This window comes from Meleagris gallopavo, chromosome 2, assembly GCF_905368555.1.
Source record: "Meleagris gallopavo chromosome 2, MGAL_WU_HG_1.1, whole genome shotgun sequence".
Taxonomy (NCBI): Eukaryota; Metazoa; Chordata; class Aves; order Galliformes; family Phasianidae; genus Meleagris; species Meleagris gallopavo.
Window position 1 is genome coordinate 81235689 of NC_139405.1, and position 27831 is coordinate 81263519.

General features: G+C 33.7%; 1 protein-coding gene across 6 annotated transcripts in view; it reads right to left on the reverse strand.

Annotated features, from left to right (window-relative positions):
• Nucleotides 1-27831, reverse strand: part of RIMS1 (regulating synaptic membrane exocytosis 1) — a 291558-nt gene that overhangs the window by 112004 nt on the left and 151723 nt on the right. For 5 of the 6 annotated variants that reach the window (XM_085217810.1, XM_085217808.1, XM_085217807.1 and 2 more), the window contains exons 5-16: nucleotides 23551-23618; nucleotides 22892-23002; nucleotides 21474-21573; nucleotides 18009-18132; nucleotides 12852-12898; nucleotides 11576-11688; nucleotides 10489-10619; nucleotides 10010-10181; nucleotides 9748-9904; nucleotides 8446-8517; nucleotides 3176-3332; nucleotides 2510-2635 (exon numbers count right to left, since the gene is read on the reverse strand). In XM_085217810.1, the coding sequence (XP_085073936.1) occupies nucleotides 2510-2635; nucleotides 3176-3332; nucleotides 8446-8517; nucleotides 9748-9904; nucleotides 10010-10181; nucleotides 10489-10619; nucleotides 11576-11688; nucleotides 12852-12898; nucleotides 18009-18132; nucleotides 21474-21573; nucleotides 22892-23002; nucleotides 23551-23618 (1378 nt within the window). The remainder of the gene's footprint in view (nucleotides 1-2509; nucleotides 2636-3175; nucleotides 3333-8445; nucleotides 8518-9747; nucleotides 9905-10009; nucleotides 10182-10488; nucleotides 10620-11575; nucleotides 11689-12851; nucleotides 12899-18008; nucleotides 18133-21473; nucleotides 21574-22891; nucleotides 23003-23550; nucleotides 23619-27831) is intronic. The other variant, XM_085217806.1, reaches the window with a different exon arrangement.

A 27831-nucleotide genomic window follows, 5' to 3' on the forward strand; every position in this document is an offset into this window, starting at 1 on the left:
AATCATGAAATGTTATGCACTGCTTAATTTTCAGAGATAGGAATTCTTCTGAGAAACAGGATAAAATCTGAAAAAGAGTTATTGTGAAAGGTAATTTGATAATATTTATTCTACTTTCGCTAAGCCAAAGGATATCTACTGAAATGCACCTATGGCAAACTGTAATATTTCACTGAGAAAAGGAATATAAACAGCAAATCCACCATGAAAACCTCAAATTGAAAACAAAACAAAACAAAAGCAACCGGGCAAAAAAATCCATAACAGTAGATTATTTACAATGTAAGATGATACTGGAAGCTCTACACTAAACTAAAGCTGCTTTGGAGAAATTTATATTAAAGATTATTATTTTAAAATAATAATATTCCAAATCAGAATATTTAAGAACTCAGATTAGCAGATATTATTTAGAATTAAAATGAAAAGTGAAATGGGATACTTGAGAATCAGATGATGATCCTAAATTGAGAGGGAAGTATATTCCTTTGTTGAATTTCCTAATATAAATTTTTCCTAAAGTTTTATATACACACTTACATATATACATATTTATAGACACATGTACACATATGTGTGTGTACATAAATCTATAAGCATACATATAAGAATACATTAAAAAAAGGCAAAGTGAACTGATCAGTTCTGCTGGGAGTGTATCATACCAGACGCTTTTCTGAGGCGTATCATAGATTTGTCTACAAAGGTTCCTTAAAAATATTCAATATTAACTTAGGATCACTAAGATCACTGAGAAAATGATCAAAAGTAATGAGCAACTGCAATTTCTGCCATGCAATTATCAGAAAAATACTCACTTTTCCAACCAAGTTTATGGTTGCTATCTACATGAATATACTTAGATGATGGGTTCGATAAATGAAGAACATAATACTTGCACTAATGTTGATACTAAGATATTGTACTGGTACTAATACTGAATATTTACTTTTGTATGTCCTGAGATGTGAAAGATTCTATCAACAGTGAGGCTGTTGGCAACAATATAAAAATCACAAGTTGAGTCTGATCCACTCTGTGATTCTACTCTTATCCATGGGAAGAAAGTGAAGCCTGCAAGAGTTAAAAAATTTCAACAACTGAAGATACGTGGGGAAAAGCAAATGGAAAAAAACGAGAGAGAAGCGCACAAGATGGTTCCTTGAGGAAAATAAGATCAGGGAACCTTTGATTAAATCCTGCTTAATCCTATAAGTCAAGTACATCCTTCATGTCTGATCTTTTAAATTTCTGAAAAGCATCTTCTGAACTCTGCAAACTGAAGACTAATTCCTATTCATCTGAAAAAAATCAGCAGTTCTTTGCCACTGTGCTCTTTCTGATGGCTCATCTTTGAAAAAGCACCAGTGCGTCTCTAAGCATCCATTCTCTCCAAACATAATTCATGTATGTACTGTCATTTATACTATGTTTTGAGGCAATAACATAAATTTGTATGAAGCCAACACTATTTATTTCTTTCTAATGATTAAAGCTACTTTTAAATGTCTCTTCCAAATCTGTTGAACGAGAAAACTATCCAATAAATATTTTCAGGAATACTTTGAATATATACCTACTTATAATAAATAACATGAAACATTTGCAACAAGTAGAAATTTCTTGAACTAGCTTAACTATAAATGCAATGTTGCTATAGTTAAAAAGCATTTCAATTCATCTTTAAAAGGAAATTTGATACAAAAATGCAACTTAGACACTTCTGTACATACTTCTTGCCTATGAAGTAGGACACTGAAATGTTAAGCAGTTTCAAGTAAATGATTAATTCTCATACATAAGTCATGACAAAATAAAAAAAAAATAACAGGTAAGATCATTCTAATTTTCTTCCATTTTTTAAAGATATTCCTAAATAACTGAAAACAACGCCTACTAGTAGAGAACATATTCTCTGAGCATCTTCATATATTCCAAGGAGTGTCAAGTATCAATGTTTGGAGATTTTTCTTAATTACAAGCACTGTGATTATCCTTCCTACGCTTGTATACTGTACCAAGTTCACCAAAATGTGATATAAAATTCTGTGAGACTGAAAAGGTAGATATCCAAAACATATTCACATAAGAAAGCAAACTGTAGCATTCAACCCCCATGTGGTAGGAAGTCATCCTAGTATTTTTCTGACTACCAAAACAGACAAGTTTCTCTAGCCTCTGCTACAAGACTCATTAGGAAATATATGTAGATTTATGGCTTTCAAGCAAATTCTCAGGGCACATGTGCATGAAACAAACAGCACTGTAGTCTAGGACAAACAACTAAGAACCATTAGTCCAGACACCTCCTATCACTGTCTACCCAGTGCAGACTTTCACCAGAAAAGAGGCAAAGATAATTAAATTATGACTACTTTTTGCAATGAGGATGATTATCTGTCCCTTCACCGTTACTAACAGGCTGTGGTTTTCTGCTGAACATTTGAAAAGTGAGCAAACTGGCGAAGACATTTCTAATGTTATTTCCAAGTTCAGACTGACAATATACCTTTCTTGATCAGACAAATACTGACTATCCATGTCTCTGGATCTGTAATCAGCTGGACTTCTGGAGGCCTCATGGTGTCTAGTTGGAGAACGTGATCTTCTCATTTGATGAATTTCATCTAAACTCCTGAAAGGCACACATATGTATGATAATCTTGTTTTTCTCACAAATGATATAGTTTAGTGGACAATTAAAAACTCCTGAAAGGTAGACATATGTATGATAATCTTGTTTCCCTCATAAACAATACAGCTTAATAGACAATGATTGAGCAAATTATAAATATAATTGGTAATTTAAGCTAGTTGTTACTTCAAAATAAGTTATATTCATAGTTAGTATACAAATTGTATACTGCACTATTTATTATCCTATAAAAATGCTTAAATGACTTCATATAAGATTCAGTCACTGCCTGAGTAGCATTTCCAAATCTAAGACGAATCACATGGAAAATATTAGTAGGAGGTAACTCTTAGAAAGATATGATTAATCTTGTGGCTGCGCTTGAATGATTATTGAAAGAATACATCAAGTCCAAATAACTACTAAATTGAAATACAATTCTGTTTCTACAAAATGCTGAACAAAAGAAAAGTAAACAGATACCAGTGAGAGATTGTACAAACTTGAAACCAACCAGTTTCACTCACTTGTGATGCCTACCTCTGTGATGGCACATTTGGTAAACGTGAACGGGTCCTGCCCTGATCGTCGCCACGGTGAGGAGATACAGATCGTGAACGATGATGTGTTGTTCTTTGCTGTTCTGGCACAGTTAGTGTTGTAGATCTACTTTCTCTAGTGCTAGATCTATAACCTACTGGTAAGAGGGCAACAAAAGGAAATTAGAGAATAACAGTGTGGATTTTGAATGAATTCAGATGGTTAGTCCTTTCAGGAACACACAATGAAATGCTTACACAACTGTCAGGTAGTCGTTCAGCTGTCATATATCCTGACATATCATGCAGGACAAAATACTAGGACTACCCTTCAATTTCTATATGTGCAGAGACAGAAAAACTGAGATTACTTTCAGTATGCACTGGAAGGTGTGAGGGAGAGAATTGAGTCTGTTTTCTATCTTGGGAAAGAGTACACATAATAATTTGTACTTCAAAATTGTCATTCAGTAGCAAATATTTGAAATGAATCTAAGTAATGTAGGTTTACCTCATCTAACAAATGGAGAAGTCATGCCTGTGTATTATGGCAGAGACTCACACAGGACTGCTCAAAAATAAAGTCTCTTTCGGACTTTTTTTCAGTTAAATGCAAAAAAAAAAAGCTCTCCCACTCAATTTGGTCAAAGCTACCTACTTTCAAAAATAACAAGCATTTATACTGTATTATATAAAAGCTTGAGCGCCATATCCACTGCAGACCACATTTTCCAAATACTATGAATGAGATGCAATATTTTTCATAATCTCATTTTGCATAGAACTTTAAAAATGTACTATCATTCTACCATTTTTTTTAACTGCTGATATTCCTGTTCTTTTTCTCTAAATAATATACTGTTCATTCACATTTTGAACCTCGCCCTAAAAATCCTGTACCAAATGAAGATAGGCATGATGTGCTGCTTCCAAAAGGTGCTTGCTACCTTTCCTGAATATCCTATGTGGATTTGGTCAGGGTTGCTCTCATCTAGACATTTAGATGAGAGAAAAATCTCCCTGAGTTATAGAAAAGGTCATCCCTTTAGTCATCCCTTACCGAACTCACAAATCAACAAAAAATCCCTTTGCTGTTCCTATTGCATTTGTCTAGCACTAAATACCTGTACTGTGCTTTTTACAGGTATCAGAAATCTTCTCTCCGTACAGGAAAAGATCAGCATCTAAACACTACATCTTCAACTGGATAAATGAAACAGGTTGTACTTTTTGAGCTTCTTTCTCTAGTGTTTCAAGGTTTTTGGCTTAGGTTGCTTTTTTATTATTATTATTATTATTTTGCATAATTTGAGTAACTCATGTAGTTCTTTTCTAATATTATACCAGATTGTTACAAGCCTCTTAAAAGTACGGTCTGTATATGAAGTCAGTATCAGATTTGGTGACATGATACTTAATAATATGTTCTGCTACAACTCTGAACTTCGATCACAAGAATCAAGGTGAGACTCACATTATTTCTCTCAAATTACTCATCAGATTACGCATGTATTTCTAATGGACATTTAACATCTGAATACATCATCTCAGCATTAGACCTGAAGGAAAGCATTTTGTTAAAAGTCGTAATAATCTTTTACTACAAAATCTTTTATCATAAAACAGATTCACTTTAATAAACAAAATTCAAAAATTCAGAAGAGGGGCCTACTAAATTCTGTATTTTGTCATCCAAGAACCTCTAAGGCTCTTTTCTCTGACTATAAAGCTCATAACTTCACAACCCCCAGAAATGTGTCCATCTGTTATACAGTATTGAGCACTACAAATATAAGACAGAGAAGGTGTGTGGGAAGGAGAAATGATTCAAAAAAGATGATTAGACAGTTTTACTATGGAATTTCTTGTTAATGTCAGCTCAAAAACATATGCAGAAAGACCTCTGCAAGTCTATTATTTCTCCAATTATTGCCTTATGCTTCATGGTTGGTGCTAGAACATGGGAAATAATCTTTTTTTCATCTTTTGAAGCAGGGAGATGTGGGGAAGTCAATCAATTGGGGAATAGGAAACAATATGACTTTCGATAGATCTTAGAGGGTAGGACAAAGAAGAAGATTCACAATAAAAACACATTAAGTAGCTCAGAAGCAAACATTAGTGTTGTGTTTGCATATTTGCACTGTTCTCAGACAGCACTGAATTAGGCATATGAAATAAAATGAACGAACATGGTATCAAATTTCAAATGTGATAATAAGTTAGGGGAGGATGGTTGTTATCTTTTGAAAGCCAAAGAAAGACAAAAAAAAAAAATTGTGAATGTAAATTAGTAGCAACATACACATCAAATGCTTGCCACTTAATTGCAATGGGTTAGTGAGTACTGACTGCAAAAGTCCTGGATCCTGGAAAGCATCTACTCCAAGGTTCATAAACTTTTTTACGAAGAAAGACTCCAAAGTCACATTGATTTTGATGCACTGTGATGCTGGAGTATCTTATCTGCTGAAAATGTTTTTCAGAGTCATGTAATAAATCTACAAAGAAATACCAGGATACCCTCAATGCAAGTACAAGGACTGGATAAAAACTTTGAAGCAAAACAGTGACTCACTCAGGATTTCAGTGGAGATTCCCTCATTTTCTGTAATAAGATTGATGCAGAAAGTGTCTAGTATTTTTGTCAGAGGAAGACAAATGATTACAACATAACAAAAACTGATGTGTTCCCTTTCCCAGTATAATTAAACTTGAGCTTTATGCATGAGAATATATTTTCTGGAAAAATAACGTTTCATAAACACAATGACACAAAAAAAAACCTAGGTTATATTTATTAACATTAAAATCAAAGAAATCCAAGGCTTCTTTCAAACCTTTTCAACTATTCTGAAATGTGCTTCAAGTTTTCAATAATAAATTTCAGTTTAAAATGTGCTTCCAGAGTATTTCTGGTCCACCTAAGAAACCAATACTTAAGATTCTCCTGTGCACTTAAACATCAGGCATATGAAGATGCTATTACCCTGTATATTCTTCATAGCTGAGCTATCTGGAGATAATATTCAAAACCTGTCCATTGGGTGAACACAAAGCTTACAGCACAGACAGGGCAACAGTAAATAATATTTCTCCTACATTTTACTTTTTGTTCAGTTGGTTAAACTGCATCCCTAGTTCCACAGAGACCATGACAGTGACAGCAACAGTAACATCTCCTTGTATCTTCAAAAATAAAGGTTCTGTGCTCTCCAGAGTGAACAGAGAATTTTTTCTTTTGCATGGGAGCAGCAATACAGCTTACGGCAGTTTATGGAGAAGAAGTTTCTCAGGTGGTCATGGGAAACTGTCAGGTGTGACATGAAATGGAAACTGCATGGATGATGAAAATGTTTTGATTTCTAAAGCACTAACTTTCTTTTTTTAAAAAGGCAATACAGCCAATGCAAGGTGTTACGCTGATGTCACTCTGTTGCTTCAGGAATGTTAAGTACAACACAACCATTTATACAAATAATTTCAGACAGAAGAATAAATTCTTCCGGAGTGTTACTCAAAAGCACTACTCAAAAGCTCATTAATATGCTCTTGTATACAGCCAACTCAATGTGAGCCACTAATGCCTCAGATCACGTTTTATTTTGTTTTTATAAATCCTTTACTGACCCTTTTTATATACTCAGTAATGGTGTGGTCACATTTGGAATATTGAGCTCTACCACAGAAGACAGACAAAGAGTTAAAGGACTGTGAGTCCAGAGCAGGACCAGAAAGCTAATTAAAAGCCTGGAGCATTGTACATCTGAGAAGAGGCTGAGAGCATTAAAATAATATTCATGTAAACAGATGTAGGCATACCACAAAAATTTGTCAAAAATAAACTGTGTTAAGCAGAGCTTCAACTTAAGTTACTTTAAAGCTGTGAGTATGAACACCTTTTATAAACAGTTCCATGAACCAATTCTCAAAAAAAATCCAGTGGTATATGGCAGTGCAATATACTGCAATTTTCTGCAGTGATCTCTTGAGGAAGACTGCTTCCATGTATTCTTCAAAGCCACACTCAAGCACTCGCTGTCCTAAGAACTTTCTGTAAGAACTGTAATTAATCAGAGGTTGACGCAGAGAATAGAGTCCAATGTATTCAACTGAATGTTCTTGAATGTTTCTGGCTAGACGGAAACGGTTTATTTCAAATGAATGCCTTAAAGAATTGGCAGCTTAAAAAAAAATTCCTGCTCTAAGTATGTATGTATTGGGAGGTAAGAAAGCATACATAGGTACGCCACTTTTTTAAAACCTATGATTTAGTTTTAGGGTAAAGGTTCTTTCTCTCAGCTTCTGTAAATGACAAGATTAATCACTTCATTAAACCAAATACAATTATAAGACATAATGGAACAAATTTCCTGCTTAGTTGCTCATATGCGATTGTATGAAAGTAAGGGAAGGACCCTAACACATAAAACGAAGCAAAATTTGGATCTATATGTGGTAATAAAATGCACAATGTATTTTTAATTAATATATAATGAATAAAGTGTCAGATTATTTTAAACTCTGATCAGGAAGACAGAGAACTTTCTAAAACCCCCCATGATTTAATTCAGTAATTGTCATCAGGGACATCAAAGGAAAAAATGATTTAGTACTGCCAATGAAACAGCGAACCTTAGGATAGCTTGGGACAATTTTGAAACCTATTCATCTGACTTACAACAACAAATAGAAATAGAAAAATATGGTGTCCAAAGTACAAACAGATGATGAATTAAAGTCTAAGCATGGTACAAGCTAAATTTATGAACATTTAGGGTAATGGTAGTTCATGAAGACTCAAGGAAACTATAGAAGGTACAGCCATGCTACATGCATCTTAATCTACAGCCATGCAATCTCAATAAAGTCCACGGAAGACTCTTTTACATCTAAGTTTCAAGCAAAAAGCAAAATAAAACATGCTTGCAATAGACACTGAAACCCTAATTACTGCTTTAAAGCAATTTTTAAAATAAAATTAGTTTTTTTAATAATGCTTGGAACATTATGTAGTAAACAATTTGAACCATCAAGTGGTTCATATATGAAGAATGGTATGCAAAAGAAATACCAATGAACGAATTACAGGATCTTTTAATTCACCATATTTTAGAAGGACAAGAATCATGGAATGATCAGAAAAACTTGTTTTTCCCACTATGCATTCTCTAAAACCAGTATCTTCAATATTCTGAAATGTTACAATGAAAATAAATAAATAAGCAAGCAAGAAAGAAGAAAGCAGGACCATGCTGTTCACCCACGCACCTGGAGGAACAACTCCAATACCATCATCAACATCATAATCTGAGATGTCACTATCACTGATTGGCCGAGATCCTGCACAACAGTAAGGTAAACAAATACCTGAACATCTGGCCATGTTATAAAACGTAGAAATAGGTTCATTTGTACTACTAAAATTGAAAAGATGATTTTAAGTCTAAACAGTACAAGTGGAGAATTAAACTGCATCACTGATTTGGTGATGTCTCATCAAACAGCTTGAGCCAATCTAACAGGTTCACAGACGCTGCAGCCTCCTCTGCCTTTCTTCCCTCAGTACTCTTCTACGAGGTGAGTTTAGCTCACTAAGCAAGCAAAAAGATTTCTTTATTTCTCAAATAAAGAGAAAAAAAAGGTACTTTTGTGCTATTTCAGTGAGTAGAGCAAGTTGAATCAGCTGAACAGGAAAGCAGAGGTGGCACCATATGGTGAGAAAGGAGAAGAGGAAGCAGCACTGACAGCCTTTTAAAAAGTTCAAATATCTCATGAAAACTAACCTTTAGTTTGCTATCTCTATGCATATTCTCAGGCAGTAATTAAAGTAGTATCACACTTCTACAATTCATTTGTGAATATGCCCCAATTTCTTATGTGTTGGCTGGAATTAATGACTTTTATGTCAAAAAAATAATAATAATCAGAAAAATAGCTTGACAGTGTATTAAAAATAATGTCCTACATCTTTTCCATTTAAAAATAAATCTTTTACTAAGTTAAATGAATAGAAAGGCTACAACAGTCAAATATTTCAATACATTCATTATTTTTAGTGTGACTCATACAAACCCGGAATCAGTACCTTCAGAACCTCCCAAAGCAGTTTCTCTTTGCTGCTTAAATTCACTCTTTCATCTGATTATATGGTATGCGTATATAAAAGTACATTGGAAGCTGAAACTAAACTTAAATGAAGGGTTTTTTACACCTCACAAGGCTTCAAAGCCTTTTTTAAATAAAAAGCTTTTAATTATTACAAAAGTATCCAACAAACTTGGACTTCATTTTTCCTTTGGAAAGGAGATTTATGAAAACAAATATTTGATCAATTTTATTTTGCTCGTGAAAACCAATCGATTCAAATAGGTTTCATTTACTTGAAAGTTATGCATCACAGGTGAAATGCTGACATGTGCAAAGTCGCATCTCTTTTTGCCATACATTTTTATAACAGTAACAGACTATGAAATAGCATTTTTGTCTTGTATGTGAAAACTAAATATCAGTACAACATACCCAGGATTTCAAATCGAAAAATTAAAAAAAAGATGAATGGATTGGACTTACTCTGTAATTTTTTGCTAGAGCTGTCTCCACCATGAACATGTCTTCTTGGCATGAAAGGTGATGGCTGAGGCAGAGGTAGTGAAGATTCATCATGTGTCTGTAGCTTATACCAATGTGGTTCGTCATCTAAAAGTGCTGTCTCCAGCTCTATAAGAATCTAGGAGGAAAATGATCACATTTTAATTTAAATTTTAATATGTAATTTTAACGCGTATTCAAAAATAAATATCAAACTCAGGATAAATGTGATTGTATGTATCACCTCTCCAAGAAATTCACTCTCCTCTTCTTGGACTCTTGGCTGATCCCATACTGTTATTTCAAGCATTCGTTCTCTAAAATCTCTACGATGTACATGCGAGTAGAGGAAAGTTTGGTTCCATTTTGGCTCTAGACTTTTCTTTACTGTTTTGGTCCTCCTTTTACTTTTATCACTGAAACATAAATATTTGTTGTAAACTGTTTGTAAATCACAAAAAGCCATAAACTCATCAGCACTTACTGGTTTCATTTTTCCTGATCTGATAATGCCTTAAAAGAGAAAAGTATTTGCTGTACAGTAGATTGCATTCATCCAAATGTCCAGAGATTTTGATACTGAATTAAATACCTCTATTGCAATTTTTTTCTCTTAATTATTCTAAATAGAAAAAAAAATACATATAATTCTGCAATTCAAAAACATTCACTTAAAAATTGATTCAACAAATTACAAAATAATTTTCTCAACTGAAATACTACCTCCTGTCTGGAAGAAAATACATTTTTACATAGGGATTCCTTGGCCGTCCATCTACTCTTGGTGGCAAATCTGTTGCTTGTAGAACATTCACTATTAACTGATGTCCCACCTTGTCATACCACAGTTTCACCTACATGAAACAAGTTATCAGAAAAAAAACATCGAAAATGGAAGAAAAAAAAAAAAAAAAGAATTTTTACACTGCCATCACATTAACCACGAAGTAGAAGTAACATCTATTTTCCCAAGAGACAATGAGATGCATGTAATTGCAAATCTATTAATAAAATATGTTGGCATATACCGAAGACTTACATATTCACCCAGCTGTATAAAACGGTGGTACCCGATTATACTTACATGACTTATTGTACTCACTGCTACCTGTAAGTTTACTCAAGTCAGCATCATCTTAGTTTTGCACTTTTGAATCTACATTTAAATAGGAAACTAAACTGCAGCTAAACTTCAGGCATGTTCAAAGTCTACCTACTCTGATCTGTCACATTACAAAGGTTCTAAGGGAAAGTATAAAATACAGCTAAATTCTTTCCTAATAGGATCATAACAGAGAATTTTTGAGTCTGCTGTGTACTTAGAAATTAATATAATCAATATAAAAAGGTAAGAATATTTAATAACAAAGTCTAAGTATTCATTGTGTACTTAATAAGTACAGTTTCAATTAACATTACAGAGAATTCCAGGAGGTGATGTATATCTAAATTAAACTGCATTTTTCTACAGTACAAGTTAACATAGCTCTTTATGTGCTCCTGTAAAGAAGGTAGAGTGGTATGGTGCTTGTTATTTGCAAATACAAAAGAGTACAGCATGAAAAATTGGAAGGCATGTTCGTGGGCTCCTCAATGTAAGTTTCTGCATGTTCTCATTTATTAACACAACAACTCTTTATTTCTGCTGTGATTACAGTGAATGTGTACTTAAACATTTGAAAGATGTTAGACTTCACCAACAACAGCAACTTCCTTTGACCTCCCAATAAACCTTGGGAAGGCAGAGGGCTGAGGGACCAACATCTGATAAACATTCATTATTAACTTAGGAAAAATAATATCTGCTCACAGAAAGCTGCCCTGGTAGGACTTGTGGTGCATCCCTTAGGGCTCCAGGGCTGGTTGGAGAAATAACAGAAATAGAAGGCCTTTCCATCTTCTGAGATTCAAAAGAACTTGAACCTAAAAAAAATGCAAGAAACAGATGAACTCTCCATCTGAAATTTTAAAGAAAATTTGGATAATTTATGAATTGTTTTTTCTTTGAACATTATAAAGCTTGTCTTTATGCATAGTATTAATGTCTTAGCATACAGAAAATTTTTAAGCTGATGCAAATAGGGTGGTGAAAATACAGTCTAGATACTCTTGACCCAGATTAAACCCGACATTTTTTCTTCTATTCTAAATAACATATTACAAAGTGTTCCTTATCTATCACTGACATATCATGCCTTGAATAAAATATCCTCATTGTACACAGTGCACAGCTGAAAACTTTGATGAGTAATCTAATCTCACTTTTTTTTTTTTCTTTTTTTTTTTTTTAATAGTATCCTCTAAAATGTGATTTTAACTCCTGAGAATCCAGAGGCAGGAAGATATGCAAGACAGGCATCTGGCACAGAGGACCCTCCTGTCTATGCAGGAGATTAAGAGCTCTCTATCAATGAAGCAGAGCTCACATGAGCAAGGACAAGCTCATGAAAGGCAAGGAGCAGCATAGCAGGTTCAGTGGCCCTGCTGGACCCAAGGAAGTTTCTCAATGCTTCTCACGCAAGTGAGAAAGATGAGAAAGGGCTGGAAGCCACGGCCCTCACGCAACCCAGCTGACACTTCAAATGACATAGCTAAGGAAACTGTTCTTTTCAAGTGTCATACACAAAGATTTCACCATAGGGTTGCATTCCCCATCAGTTAAAGAGAAGCAGAAACTCTGGACTTAGGCTGGATGGTGCAGGAGGTGAAATCCTGATGCCATTTGTTTGTACTTTTGGCAGCCTCTTCTACTTGTCTCCTCTGTTATGCCAGAACAAGTAAATGACTATTTTGGGCATGTCTTATACATCCTTATGGTATTAACAGTATAAGATACAAAAGAACATAGTAAAATCCTGCTAACATTTGAAATATATATATTTTTTAATTCTAAACAATATAGGTTTGATTAAACACACAAGATTCAGATAACAGTGATTTTTTTTCACATAAAAATCTCAAGATAATGCATGGTTGCATTCCAAATCTCCCAGTGCATGGTAAGCATTCCAAAAATTCATAGCAAAAAATGACTGTACTGAGTACAAGATCAAGCTCAGTCAAAGGAACAAAGAGAGCGTACTCACTGGACTCTAACGGGGGATGAGAACTCTCAGGAATGCGAGGAATATCACTAAAAAACATGAATATATACAAAGTAATTAGGAATGAGGAAGAGTACCTTCTTCTGTAACAAATACGTTTCTGAGAAACAGTTTTAGAAACATTTCTCTTTCTGTTCTAATGGATTATGGAGAAAGAAGGGGGAAGAAAGTTCATCGTTTTTCACTGAGTTTCATGAAAATCTTAACAATGGAAACTATTACTTCCTTCAAACTTAGAAGCTAGAAGACAAAACGAGTGTTATGATGTAAATACTATGGATGGAATCTACTATTTTCACAATCTAAAGCCTGAGAGGTTTTATGAAGAGAAGGGGGTAAATGGCAGTATAGCTAATGACACAACTATTCTTTGGAGGAAACGTTTACAAACTAAACAAAAGACAGAGATTAACTCACTAGTAATCTTTATATAAACGTCTCAAGGAGTTCACAGAATGAAACTGATGAAAATGTCTTACAATAAAAAAAAAAGAAAAACCAAGGAACATTAGAAACGTCAAACAACAAAAGAATAATACACTTCTTCATAGGCTAAAAAAATATCACAACACGTTACAACTGGGTATAGAATTTTTTCAACATAGAAACATCCAACACATACACATAAACAAAATCAAATCAGTTACATCCACACGTCTCTCAAAATTTTGTCATCAACACAATTACTTTTCCATCACAGTCTGGATAATTATAGCTCCTTATTCTGTCCTGTTCTCAGCAAGCATTGAAAATACATTGCAAAGGCAAGATATGACTATTTTTGTACAAATATTAGAAAAGCAGAGCAAGAAAATGGAAACAAAGCTCTTCGGCAGTTAACTTGAAACTATTCTGCAAATACTAATTCAAAATTTAAACAAAAATAGTGTTTTTGAAGAACAGTTAAAGATTTTAAGTCTAAAGGTGAGCATTTTAAAGATATTCAGGTATTTTTCTGTTCAGTGAAATATTACCTTAATGATTTAGAAGTTAATAAAACTAAGACTTCTATATATATATCTATATATATCTATATCTTAGTTTTATTAGCTTCTAAATCATTAAGGTAATATTTCACTGAACATATATATATATACACACACAAATGCTACTTACAACAAAGAAACAGACACTTAAGTTAGAAATTGAATGTAATAGTTCCCAACCAACAAGTCTTAAATTTATTTTTCAAGTTCTGCATTTTAAATTTCTGGTGCACATGATTTAACAAAACCTACTTGAGCTCCCAGCTAATTTTTTGCATTAGCCTTCATCTCAGCACTAACCAAGAAAGTTCTTGACTTTGCCTTGACTTTGTGAGTAAGGAATACTGCGATTTCCTCAAATTCACGGAAATACAACTGCATTATTTTCTCTTGACATGGCACAATACTCCTTCAAACTAAACACATAACATGGTGCTCAGTAGGGCTGCTGTGTGGACTTCATAGCATGTTCTCTCTTCAGTTCCCAAGGAAATTTTCATCAATCTGAAATATTTATTTTGTTTATTCCAACTGATTTTTCTGTTCAATATGACATTAAGTCTGTGACATTCTCTTGTGTTAGAAATATGTACTTTCTCTTCTGCAGCATAGCATTGCTCATAATAATACAAAATTAAGGATATTTAAAGAGGGCTTATAGGTATAAGAAACATTTCAACATGGGAAGTTCATCCTACATACCTGGATGGATGGAGAAAGACATCAACTATAAAAAAAATCTTCAGAAGCAATAGAAGAAATGGTTTTAACTAACCAAAGCCAGACTAGCCAAAGTAAATGGTTTTTAAAAAAAGGAAAAAAAGGATCAATTTGCAGTTTACATTAATTGTATTACTCTAGTATCTCTCTGAAATCTATCAGTGTTTGGTTTGTTGTGGAGGTTCAGTCTCCTTGCAAAGAGTAAAGAGTAATGCAAAGGAGCTGAATCACACTGCAGAGATGACATTTTTTGCAATAATATTTAATCCATAATAATATGGATTGTGGAAATCCAAGCAAATATAATTTGGTATATGACAAGGAAAACAAGAGACAAATAAAGAAAACATTTATTTTACCTGCACTATCCCATATGAGCTCACTCGAACACACAAGAGACAGTTACCATGCCAGACTGCTTCTCAAACAGTGTGCCGCCAAAGTCTATGCTGCCTTACATTAACAGCCTCTACCACTGCATGCATATTCATAGCTCATTTTCCCCCTTCATATTTAGATGCCAATCCATTAAATATAATTTTAAATGGCTTCTTACCTACCTCGTGTATGCAATCACAAGTATTAATGTCAATTAGTTTCTATGGAGTTTTTATGGTACTACTGTGGTTATACCATTTGCTATGTTTTTATTTGCTAATTGTACTGAATTCTTCACATTTTTCTCTAATAAACACTCTACAATTATCCATTACCCAAAATTACATTTACTGATAGACAAAGAAATCCAAATTTACAAGACTAAGCAAACTGTGTAGACATCAATTTTGTAATTTGCAGTCGTCTAATTTGTGGCCTTCCAGTCCTCCTATTATTTACTTTAGCAAAACCATATTAAATTTAGGCTTTTTAGACCTAATATACTAGGACTTTTTAAAAAGAGATCATTAGATGTACTGGTACATTACTTGCATTATTAATACTAAGAGATGAAAACACTTAAATTATGCAGAAGAAATATCATTTTTTAGGTCTTTCGGGAACCTATTCCCTCACAGGAATTTTAGGTGTAATGGATTACCAATTAATGCTTTATCAAGCAGCTAGAAGTTTGCTGAATCAGAATCTAAAGTAGACACAAATCTTGGCTATACTAGATCAATTGGATTAAGTCAAATTCACTATCACGAATTTGAAATGAGTACATAGTTGAAATAACAAGGCAAGGAGAAGCTGGAAGGAAAAAAAGTAATCCAAAGAAAAACATCCACAAATTCAAACAAACAAAGAAGAAAATCATGTGCAAGATGTGGTGCCCTTCGTTTTTTTTTATTGTTGTTCACATCAGGATTTTCTTAGTTGCACAATGCCTGGGTAGGGTTTTCCTGAGCTTTTTTTGTGGGGTTTAGGTGAGGGAGAGGTAAATCCCAATCTGATGTAAAACAACAGGTCTTAATTTAATTTCTACTGGAAAAACGAGAGATCCTTAAATTTGAAAAGTCGCATGCTCTAGTCCCTCAGTCCCTTTGGGATATTTATTTGCACTCTGCAGGAAAAGGAAAAAAAAATAATTCAAGCAAAACACAGTTCTACAAGGATAGAATTATTATAGAGTATAAACACCTCCATATCAAGACTCCATTTATGTAAAAATAAAATTGTAATCTGATGTGCTCTGTTTTTGCTTATGTCCGGAAAGAAATATGTATGGGTCATACAAAGCAAAACATTACATTTCATTGGTCCTATTTCCACTTCATTAGTGCAAGAGTTGCTGTTCAGATTTAGAAGCAGTCTTTGTTTTTGAATACCCTTTATTTTCTAAACCTTAATACAACAATTGTGGTACTTTTCCTGGATTTTTTTTCAAGAGCACATTAGCGGAATTTGGCCACACTGTACTTCATTTTTTGAAGTCTCTACATTTATAGAATTCATAAACAATAAGTCATTTTAAGAATAAAGTCATTTTAAGATAAAAGTCTAAGGATACGTGACATTTATAAATACATCGATATCTAAAGCTCACTATTTAAAAAACTAATACAGTAGTTTCTTTTTCATATCAGTTGTACATATCAATTTTCCTTCAATTGAGAAATGAAGATATGTCCAGTCCAATACTTCTTTTCTCCTGATTAACACATAAAAATTAAATTTTCAAAAATCCAATTTGGCATTTTATTTTAAATCATAAAGACGATGGACTGAATGCCAATTTTTGATCAGAGATGTCTCTTAATTTACCTGTGATAAAGAATGTCAAATAAAGTTCCTACTTCCATATTGTTTCACTCTGGATGTTAATTTGAGCTCGAAACAACCACTATTTTTGCATCAAGCTCTAATTTACCATAAAGATTACCAACAAATGTTAATTTCATTTAAATACTTTCAAATACTATTAATATTGATTGCCATTAAAAAGGAAGAGTTCACTTGCAAGATATATCTACACTTGCACAGTGTGGACAAAACCAAACACCAAAAGCTGATATGAAATAAAAGAATAATGTCTTAGTCAGAAGGAAAACAAATAGTGCTTTCTGTTTCTCAAAATAAAAACTTGCCATATTTGAGAAAAATAAAACTTACAATTAGAATGAAATCCAGCACATTCAAAATGAAAGAATCATGCATTTATAATGAGAAAACAGCTCATGATCTACCTACAGGTTACTGGTACTTAAGAGACATATAGTGACTAAGTGATATCTGTGAAGGCTAAAAACTACAGACAGATTTAAACCTCTCACATTTTTTTTGAAACTAGTCAAGAGTCACTTTTTATCATAAAGCATGTGACTCATTTCCGCACTTTAATTGTCAATTTACAATATTATTGAAATTCCATCCTGTAAGATCACTCAAAACAGTCCCATTAGAGTCATTTTCAGGGAAGGAGTGCAAAATATCACTGTAGAGAAATTGTGACAAATGTAAAACCCTCATTTTATCAAATCAAACAGACTTCATGATCCTTCCAAGGCTTATTTCAGAAATCATGAATGCAAGAATTGTTACCGCCAAACACCAAACCTGGATTTATAATAAATAAATAATTTTTGATGAAACAAACTACATCATTCATTAATGTGAAGGTATTTTTGTTTCTTTATTCTGACAGCATCATAAAAGCCAAATACAGCTTCTCAGTTAATGCAGTTGTATTTCTTTTTTCCTCCCTTTAAAGAAAACCTCTTTAAAATCCCACTTGCATTGACATAATTCAAGTCCTGCAATGCTCAATGCTTGCTTGTGCTTCCTAACAAATCATTTATACTGATAAATCACCGTAAAGGCCCAAGATTGCAACAGGCAATGAAGAAAATGGAATGTACAGAATGTCAGCAATGGAAAGTGAATCACATTCCATTATTCAAAGATAAAAAATAATGAACTCACAAATAATCCCTTTAGAAGTCCAATTAGTAGGACTAATAACTGTACTTAAGAAGCTAGTATTTAGCCTTACCCAATAGGCCTTGAAACAATAATTTCAACTTGAGGTTCTGACTTTGATTCTAAAATAATGTTGTAAACTTCTTCATTTGTAGCTCCAGGCAAGGGTTTACCGTTCCATTCTAGAACTTCATCTCCTTGAAATTAAAGAGAATTTTCATTTATTTCAATATTCTTTTGCAAAGAAGCACAAAACATTTATGAAATTATGAAATGTACATAACTAAGTTACATTGCTCAAAATAAATTTAAAAATTATGTTGAAACCCAGAAAATGGTTTTTGAGATACTACCAAGACTCGTTTCACAAAATGTAGCTACAACTTCTACAAAAAAAGCATATAAATGAAACAAATTGTGCTAATTTATTAAGTACTTCAGAGGTAATACAGCTAACATTACTGTGCTACATAATAAAAGTCTCTTTAAGAAGACTTTAACAGTAAAAACTTTACTAACAGTAACTTTAACTGACAGTAATAAATGTTGACAATAAATAATAAATAATCTTCAAAAAGTGGAAACAAATATCTAACATTTATCCTTAATCAGGATTTTTCATTACAAATTATATGCTGTGTACTTTGAATTCTCAGCAGAAAGGGAAGTCTTCATTTTCTGTGTCAAATGAACAAAAAAGAAAAGTCAGATTTAAATCACTACTTCTAAGGATGTGAGGGGAGAAGAGAAACCAAAACCTGATGTAAAAGATACTTAGAGAAGTGTCTTTTTTCATCTTGTCACTTCCAGAATTTTAATAATATGTACATTGCATTGCACTTTAAAACTATTTTGAAAAGATAAAATTATTTAATTATAGTTTCTTAATAAAGATCAGTGTATTCCATTTAAGAAAAGACTCCACAAAAGATCCCAGTATGTTTGAAATCATTTTGGTATTCTTTAAAACACAAGAGTTTGATAATGAAAGACTTCATAAATGCTGTCTGAGCTAAGTTTCATTTTCTACTATGGTATTTAGCTGAAACTGATTTAAACACTTTGTATATTCATTACATAATATTGTCTTGGAATGAAAAATAAGTAAATCCAGATATTGCTTTCAAAATTAATTTAAAAATTCATACAACTCAATGAAAACACAGTCAATTTCTTCTGAAATTCTGCTTTTATTTAAATGCTTTTTTCCCCCCCTAAAACAAAATCTCATTTATTTGTAGAGAATTTGCTTAATTTCCAAAAGCATCTCAGAAATTCAAAGGAACAAGGTCTGGCCAACTTTGCAATAGTTGCAACTTAATAGCAAAAACAATAGGGAAAGATGATAGATTTGCAACACTAAAAATTACACAATTGAAACATAATTTACATAGAAACTAATTGGTCACATACTCAAAACTTGGACATATGAAATAGCCAGTTTGACACGGCCCTGGGCAACATGCTCTAGGTGGCCCTACTTGAGCAACGGATTGGGCTGGCAACCTCAAGGGGTCCATCCTGTGATCCTGTGATCCAATGCAACAAATTAGGATGGTCTTAAGCTTTTTGGACTTAATTCCCATTGTAGTTGCCAAAAATACTAAGTCATTCAGGCAAGGAACTGTTAGATACTTCACACTGTAGATACTTAGGATAAACCAAGATATCTGCACAAAGCTGACTAGCAGAACCTACAGGATAGGGAATCACTTCAGCAAGTTTACACTAGGATATCTAAGATGCCCACAGAAACCAATTCTAATGTGTCTTGCATTCTATCCCCACATATTGATGCAGTAACAAGATTTTCAGACTCAGACTGTCAAGCTCTGAATTATTTTGTATTGATTTCTAAAATAGTAACTCAGATTGGAAGACACTTTTGGAAGTCAATTAGTCCCAACTTCTGTTCAAAGTAGGACCAAATTCAAAGCACAAAGCTGGCTGCTAAGGGACCTGACCTGCTGAGATTTGAGTATCTCCAAAAAAGCATATGAAGAAAGCTTTTCCATGCAAGCTGCTCCTGAATCTATCCCCACAGAGAATCAGAGTTTTCATGACTTGAACCTGCCTCATTCCAAACAGTATGTGTTCCTTCATGAGATCACTGTGCACCCCTGAGAACACAGTGTGCTCTGGGCTCCTGTAGAATCTCTCAATAGCCAGGTAAAAACAGAAATTAGATCCCCTCATATTCTTTTCTTCTCCTCCAGATGCTTTTCTGCCTAGTTTTTTTTGTTGTTGTTTTTGTTTTGCTTTTCTGGCTAGTTTTCCCCTAGTGCTTACTGTCACTAAGGATTATTCTGCTACTGATGCAAGACTTTGGCAAAATTTATCAGGTTTGTACAATTACTCAGAAGTTTATGAACTAGACAAATTTTGAAAGGGTTTTGAGAAAGTTGAAAAATTGTGCTTTCCTGACTCATTTGTATTGTGGTTTTTTTTGCATTCTAGCCCTGGACAATAGCATGAATAGACTTCCACTCTGAAAACATGTGCAAAATTCTGCTTAGCTGGTACTCTGAAATTACTTTGCCTCTAAAATTATTTTTTAGAATTTAAAAATGATTTTGACTGTGTAATATTTCAGCCCAGGCACATCAGGATTAGTGAAGTGAGAGAAAGTAATTTTCAGGAATTACATTCTGCACTTAAAATCTATAATAAGGGGTGCTAATAACAACTTGTTTATCAAATTGAAAAAAAAAAGCAACAAATGCCAATACAAAGTAGGATACTTTTAAAGACTCATCATCTTTCCTATTTCTTTATTACTATTTGGTTAATGTAATTAATCATCAAAAATTCATAAAAGTTCTTGTCTGAATTTCTGGATTCCAGTGAAGGCACTGCTTAAACTTTTGTTCCTAAGACACTTCCAAAATAGTTGTTTAGGGCTATGATACGAATATAAACCACCAAGATGTTTAGAAAACTGATCAAATGCATTGTTCATATTTCATTTAAAAATAAAGCTTGAAAAGTGTAAATAGTGCAGTCATATACTTGTAAGAGCAATACATAATTACCATGTGCATTAAATACTTTAAATACTTTAGGATCATTTTATAGAGCTGTTTTTCTTCTTTTTTTTTTTTTTTTTTTTAACATTTCACACTGAAAGAAGGATTAATAATGTCTGTTGCATCCAACATTCAGGTGATACTGCAGCATTAGTATAATTATTGTAGTGGGTTTTTGACACAATGAGTAAGTTTCATAAATTTTTTATATTACTTCTACAGAGTGTAAAAAACAGATCCTGAGATAAGAAAGCAAAAATATACCAGTTAAATTCAATCATGGTACTTCAGCACAGACCAGAAGTGTCCTGTATTTTGTTCACACATCCAAGCAAATGTAGTCATTAATGAGTTAGAAATGTAGGAAACTGTAGCATTCCATAAGAACATTACAGTATTTTTATCTATTCACCATATATTAGCATATCAAAGAAATTACGTTAATATAAATTAACAAATGCATTACAAAAAGTCAAGAGACAATATATTTTGTATGTAACTGATTGATTTACCTGCTCTGAGATGCCCCACCACATCGGCCAAGCTACCTTTCTTCACTTTGGTAATGAAGGCACCAAGTCGTCCTAATTCTGTCATTTTTCCCCCAACAACCTGGAAAATCATAAATTGGTAAGTTTCCAAGCCACAGACATACATCATACGTATGCGAAAATTGCAAGTGAACATCAAACCAAAGGTATAAAAATCCCCCAAACACCATTAGTGGTACAACTAAAAAATCAGCTAATACAACAGTAGGGAACACACGCAAATAGATCACACAAACACTGCTATAGTTAAAAACTTGGCCTCTCATCCAAGCACATCACAAGACAGAAGAGCAACTTCTGTCTTCTATTAAACAGAATTGAATGGTGTTTTATTTTGAAGCAGTCTGCATGTTACACAAATGGGTAAACAAAGGGGGAAAAAAAGAGTGCTCTCAGGTGATTCAATTTTTGAAAAAATATAAAACAAAAGAAGCATTGTTGCTGATTTGCTACCCTCTCTACCCATCTCATTCTCTAAAGTCAGTACTTTTGTCAAGAATATTCTAGGATGAGTTTTATAATGAAATGAAACAGTAGAGTGGTAGTTGGGTATTATTACTTCATGCTGCCTACATGGTTTACTAGTCAGAGTTTTCATATAGATCCATACCCAAAAAGACCCAGAAGCTTACCCGCCAACAGGGTTATGGAAAGAGAATGTGCTAAGTTTACCAGTGAATGCATTACCTGGAGCTTAGTTTACATCATACAAAACTCAAAAAAAGACTCAAAAAAAAAAAAAAAAAAAAGCAAAAAAAAAAGCAGAGAAGCCTTTCAATCTGTTTCCTACTGGGGCCAAACTTTTGCTTCACATATTAAGAAAATTATGCTTGCTGCCAGCAAAAACCAGTCTAGTGCTAAAGACTACAAAATGTTTAGTAGAACAAAGCTGTTTTTATCTTCTCTCCCTTTGAGATGAATAAGTGACAAACCATTACCAAGTTCACAGGGGTTTTTCCTGATTTAATTCCACCACAATAAGCCAGCAACCTAGATCACATGTGAGGGCTTGAACTATCAGATAACTATACACACATGGAGAAGCTGACTTAGTTCTAAATGAATGGGAATGTTTCTTATGCTTCTTGTTTTCTGTTTTTGTTGGTTTCAGTGGAAAGAGGATGACACCTAAATTAATTTTCTCAGTCATTTTTGGAGCTCCATATTAATAAAAATAAGTATGTTATTGAACTAGAACACTGTACTCCCCAGCAGTCTCCAGAAGGATTCCTTTTAAGTGTTCTGGCACCTTAGGGACAAAAATCTGTGAAGTCCAGTACAAAATGAGTATTTTGGGAAACTAAATGAATTGGAGTAATTGGAGAGTTCTCTGACTTGATACATTAAGGTTCCAAACACATGAAGCATGTGACACTTACTTTAAGCCCCAGTAATGCACCTGATTCTTTTGGCATGGTTGTTCTCTTGTTAAGAATAACACGCCCAATTAAGCGATCTCCCTCTTTAGAAGGCTGCCACGTTACTGGATGCTGTTGATAAAAACAAGCAGTGAAAAAAAATAAAAATAAAAATGCAACCACTATGTAAAAAATTTCAGTAGTAAGTCTGCAGCTAGATTTATATTACAATTGAACGTTCAATACAATTCATTACTTAAAATAGAATGCTACTAATAAAATTAGACATTTGCTATTGATTTCAGGACCCTGAAAATTATATTTATAAATTCTGTTCTGTAGTATAACATATATGTTGCACAAAGCATACGTGTTCATTATACAATAATATCCTTTCCCATTCTAATTCAATAGAAAAAAATAATACTAATTTCTCCGGAAGCAGTATCACATTCACAGCTTCTTTTGCAGTTTGTATTAGATTTAAAATCTATACAAAATTAGTAGAGATTTTGATAAAAATCTCTTCTGTATTTTGTTTCAATGATCCATGAAGCCAAATTTTCCACACTCACTGTACATAATTTTTTTTTTTTAGTATCTAAATATGCATAGCAAACTGAAATCATCAGCAATCATTTTAGTTCATACTTACAACGTTCTTTTTCCTTGTTGCTTACCGAACTAATAGGAGATGTCTCTCTGCTGTGCCACGTGGCAGGATCCAGCCAGTAATAATCCAAGTCACCTGGAAGAATATGAATAGAAAGAAATGTGTAATCTCTCAAACAGAGGAAGATGCACGTGTGATCACTTCTGCATGCATGGTTTTTAACAGTTTGCAATATTTTGATGAAGTGAATACAAAAACTGCAATGTTTGAATTAAATTCAACATATCAGTTCGAAAATAATATAGACTAATCATACAAAAACAAAAGTGTACAATAACACAATTATTTGGACCTCTATTTTTTCATTAATCACACTTCAGGACTAGTTGTGCACTCCAACACTTTTTGTCAGTAGAATTTCCAGAACAGACCCCAGTGCACAGTGTTTACAGCCCTCCTCCTCCCTCATCCCAATGGAATGCACACAGGACCACAACTAATGATGATGCTAGAGAGAATACTTCAACAAAACAGGCACTTAGCTATAGTTAAGGACAGAACAGTAGACCACACTCTAGAATCTGCCAAATAGTTAATCGATACAACCAGTACAGACAGAGGGACATGGGAGCTAGAGGAGAATACACAGATTACCAGGCAAAACAGCCACACAAAATGAGCAAATATTATCAACAGCAATTATGAGGTTGCAATCTTTCATTTTGCTTGGACAAACTTTCATACTATGTACCTCAAGGATAAAACCTGGTCTGAAAGAGTGGAAGGTTGAATTGGTAGCAAAAACTACCAATTCTACTGGCTATTATCTACAGTGATGTAACTGCACTCCTAAAATGGAAAATGAAGAAGCAGGAACTGTAGTAAGAAGACCATCGGGCACTGCAATTCAGAATTTTCTTTACAAAAAGAAAGGGTGCAAATGGTACCAGAAAGGACTCTGCAGAATGATACTGGCTAGAACAGAACAAACAGAACAGGACTTTGGATTTGTTCTTCCAAAGCATTTCTGTCCTAGTGCTAATTTTAAATGTGAGCTCTGAACCTTGGCACTATTTCATCCCGTAGGGCGTTACTATGGTATATCAGCAAAATGCAGTTACACCATTAGGACTGAAAATGACAGCTGCTTTCAAATATCTTTTTCAGTAACAGTGCTATATAGAAGTTCAGTCTTAAATAATCAAAGAGCTGTTTTTGAAAGTTTTTACCTAAGGAAAGAATAAGTAGACAATTCTGACATTTAACTTACAGTGCCTTTTAAAAAATAAGCAAACAAAAACTCTAACAACCAAAAATTTAAACTTTCAAGCTAGAGGCTAATTTCAGTGCCTGAAAGAAACAGTTACTTCTTATTGAGTTTTCTATTTATACCTGCAATTCAGGCATTTTTTAGCTTCATTATGGGAAAGAACCTTGGTCATTTGAAAAATTACAGAAAAAAAAATTACAGAACAGCTCTTAGGATGTCCACAAGCTCTGCGTTGATCATTTAATAGCCACTGGGTAAAAACCCTAATTTTATTAAGGTCAGTGAGTTATTTCAGATACTCTTTGTAATTTCGCCACAGTCTTCATCTTCAGAAAACAAATTTTATTTATTACGTACAATACATTACAACAATACATCTTCACTATCTGATTTTACGGAACACATCTCCATAACATTACTGTTAGACAAGTTCTTTTACTAGCATACAGGCATTCAACAAATGTCCAAAGAAAGCAGGCTTCTAGCAAGAAAAAACTATGCATTTACACAAAGGGTTTACTAGTTTTCTGACTCTGTTTTTATACAAATACTTAGATGCTCATTATGAAACGCAAGTTATATAACCATTTATAATACATAAAAAATGTAATACCATATCAACTATGTGATCATATTCACAAGCTACTTTTAAAGACCTTATTATTGCCTTATGCATAACCACACAAGGCATTAGCTACTGCAGTTCTGGAATTTTTTGAGGGCTTAACTTCACATTTGAGATCTTGCATTTCTATTTTTAGGGTTGTTTCTCGCACCTTTAAAAAGACTTCAGAACTATAGCAAGAGCAACAAAATGATGGAGCCAGACTGCCATTCTAAGCTGTGTCAGCGAGCTGGGACCCGGGCACAGAGCTCTCTAATTTTCATTAATGGACTCCAATTTTCAGTAAAAAGCAACTCCCTTTTGCATATACTGTCCCAAACTCTTTGCCTCCAAGATTCACAGTTATTTTCTCTGCAGTAGAGAAATGCTCAGGCAGAAATAAACCCAACTCCAGCAGGCAGATATGAGTCCCTTAGTTCTCAGAGATATTTTTGCTCCCAGCTCTCTTTTTCTTTCTTCTTTCCTATTTTCAAGTTTCCCTACTACCCCTCCTCCGGTTCCTTCCTGTACCTAGTATCCTCCACAAAGCTTTTGCTGCAGCAAGATCCTCTCAAACTTCTCTTTTGGCTCCCACATGCTCATCTTCCCTTGACCATCTGCTTACCCTCTTATGCTGTTCCTCCCCATCCATTCTGTTGCCATCATCCATCTTCTTCTTCTGCTACTGGCTTTGGTGTCTGCTCTTCAGCTGTGTACTTTAATCCCTGTGCCCCTCACAACACACCCCTTCATTCTAAGCTGCATCTTCACCATCCCCCACTCCCCACACATGAATCCCTGGTCTTCTGTCCCTTTCATCCCTCCTATCTGCTACAAACTTCCATAAATTCCAAGAAACTGATTGCTTTCACTGTATCCAGCCATAGGTTCACTCGTTTTTCTCTCTGTTCTTGGAAAGTGAAAGTAGGAATTGTATGCAAGCTCAGCTGTGCTGCGCAGCAGTAGCGCTGGGCATGCATAAATGCAGCGAGTAAATAAATCAAAGTTCCTGACAGAAAGTCTACAATTTGGCCAATATTTTAAATATTCAAAAAAACATGAATTGGGGAGTAAAAAAAAGGGGGAAAAGTCCAAGTTATTAAAAAAAAAAAAAAGACTGAATTCATAAATTTAAAATTAAAGTTTTAAATTTAGTATTAAATAACTCATTGGCAAGTAAACTTTTAGTTGAAACCAAAGCAGTAAAATGTTTTTTACAATAGAACGTATCAGTTTCTTCACACTAAATAGAATGAGAATCGAACATACAAATTAAAATGGAAAAAAAAATTCCCGAACGGACTTTAAAAATATTTTATTCCAGCAACATTAACACTAGATTTATTTTTTATATATCTGCAGCTGAATAGTATAGTTTTAAAAATTATTTCTTGTCCCATGTTCTTATCATTTCTTTTTTTATTGCTTACTTACGCAGTTCTTGCATTACAGTATCCCAGAAGTGATATTCAGTACCCAAGAGCTGCATATTTCTTTAGGTACATAAAATAACTTCACCAAGCTAGTATTGAAGAGTTCCAGGCACAGGTAAATACCAAGGAAGACTTTACAACCTGAAAGCGTAGTTTCACAATTTTGTAGCGAGATTTTCTCACTACAAAACAAACAAACTCAAACCCAAAAAATCTATACACAAATTACTCTCTCCACTGGTAAAAAATTACTAAAAGTAAGTGGTATTTTACAGATTTAAGACGTTATGAAGAAGATAAAATTCTAGTGAGGAAATCATCAATTTAGCTCATTTAGCTCAGCTTCAACTGCTTTCAATTGCTTGTTAAACAATGTTCTAAATGTAAAAACATGAAAAATGTAACAGTAATAAGACTCTAAAAGACATGATAAGCGTATTACCATTACTTCTGAACATTACTAATATATTTCTATAAAACATACAGACATATTTTGAAATTGAGCCTACGATTAAAAAAATGTATTTGCAATTATAATTTAATTCAGACTAATGGAGTGAAAGAAGTGTATCTTTATAAAATCCTTCTACCTGAGGGAGTAATTCAAAAAGTTATATTCTGTCAGCAATAAAATACTTTTCCTATTAAGTGCTCAATTACTATATTGTTGGACTTCAACGTGCTACTGACATAAGTTACTTAACGTGACACAAATTGGATTGAGTCTTTTCTTGAGAAGTTTTTTGGCAGTCTTCAATCAAATTTCTAATATATTGCTTTGATTTTATGTCTGCAACATGCACGCCTTCCAAATAAAGGGAAAGCAAGCTCCAAAACACGTTTTCTCTGAAATACTTCATCACGAGCAGTGCTATTCATTTGAAAAGCTGATGTTGTAATGCTGTGAAGTGAAATCCCACAAAACTGGTAAGCATTAGAAATGACAGCCTTGTCTTTGCTGCTGAGCTGAAACATTGCTTTGTTGAAACAGGCACAAAATACAAGAAAGCCTGTTATCCTGTACGACCAGCCATGCTACTC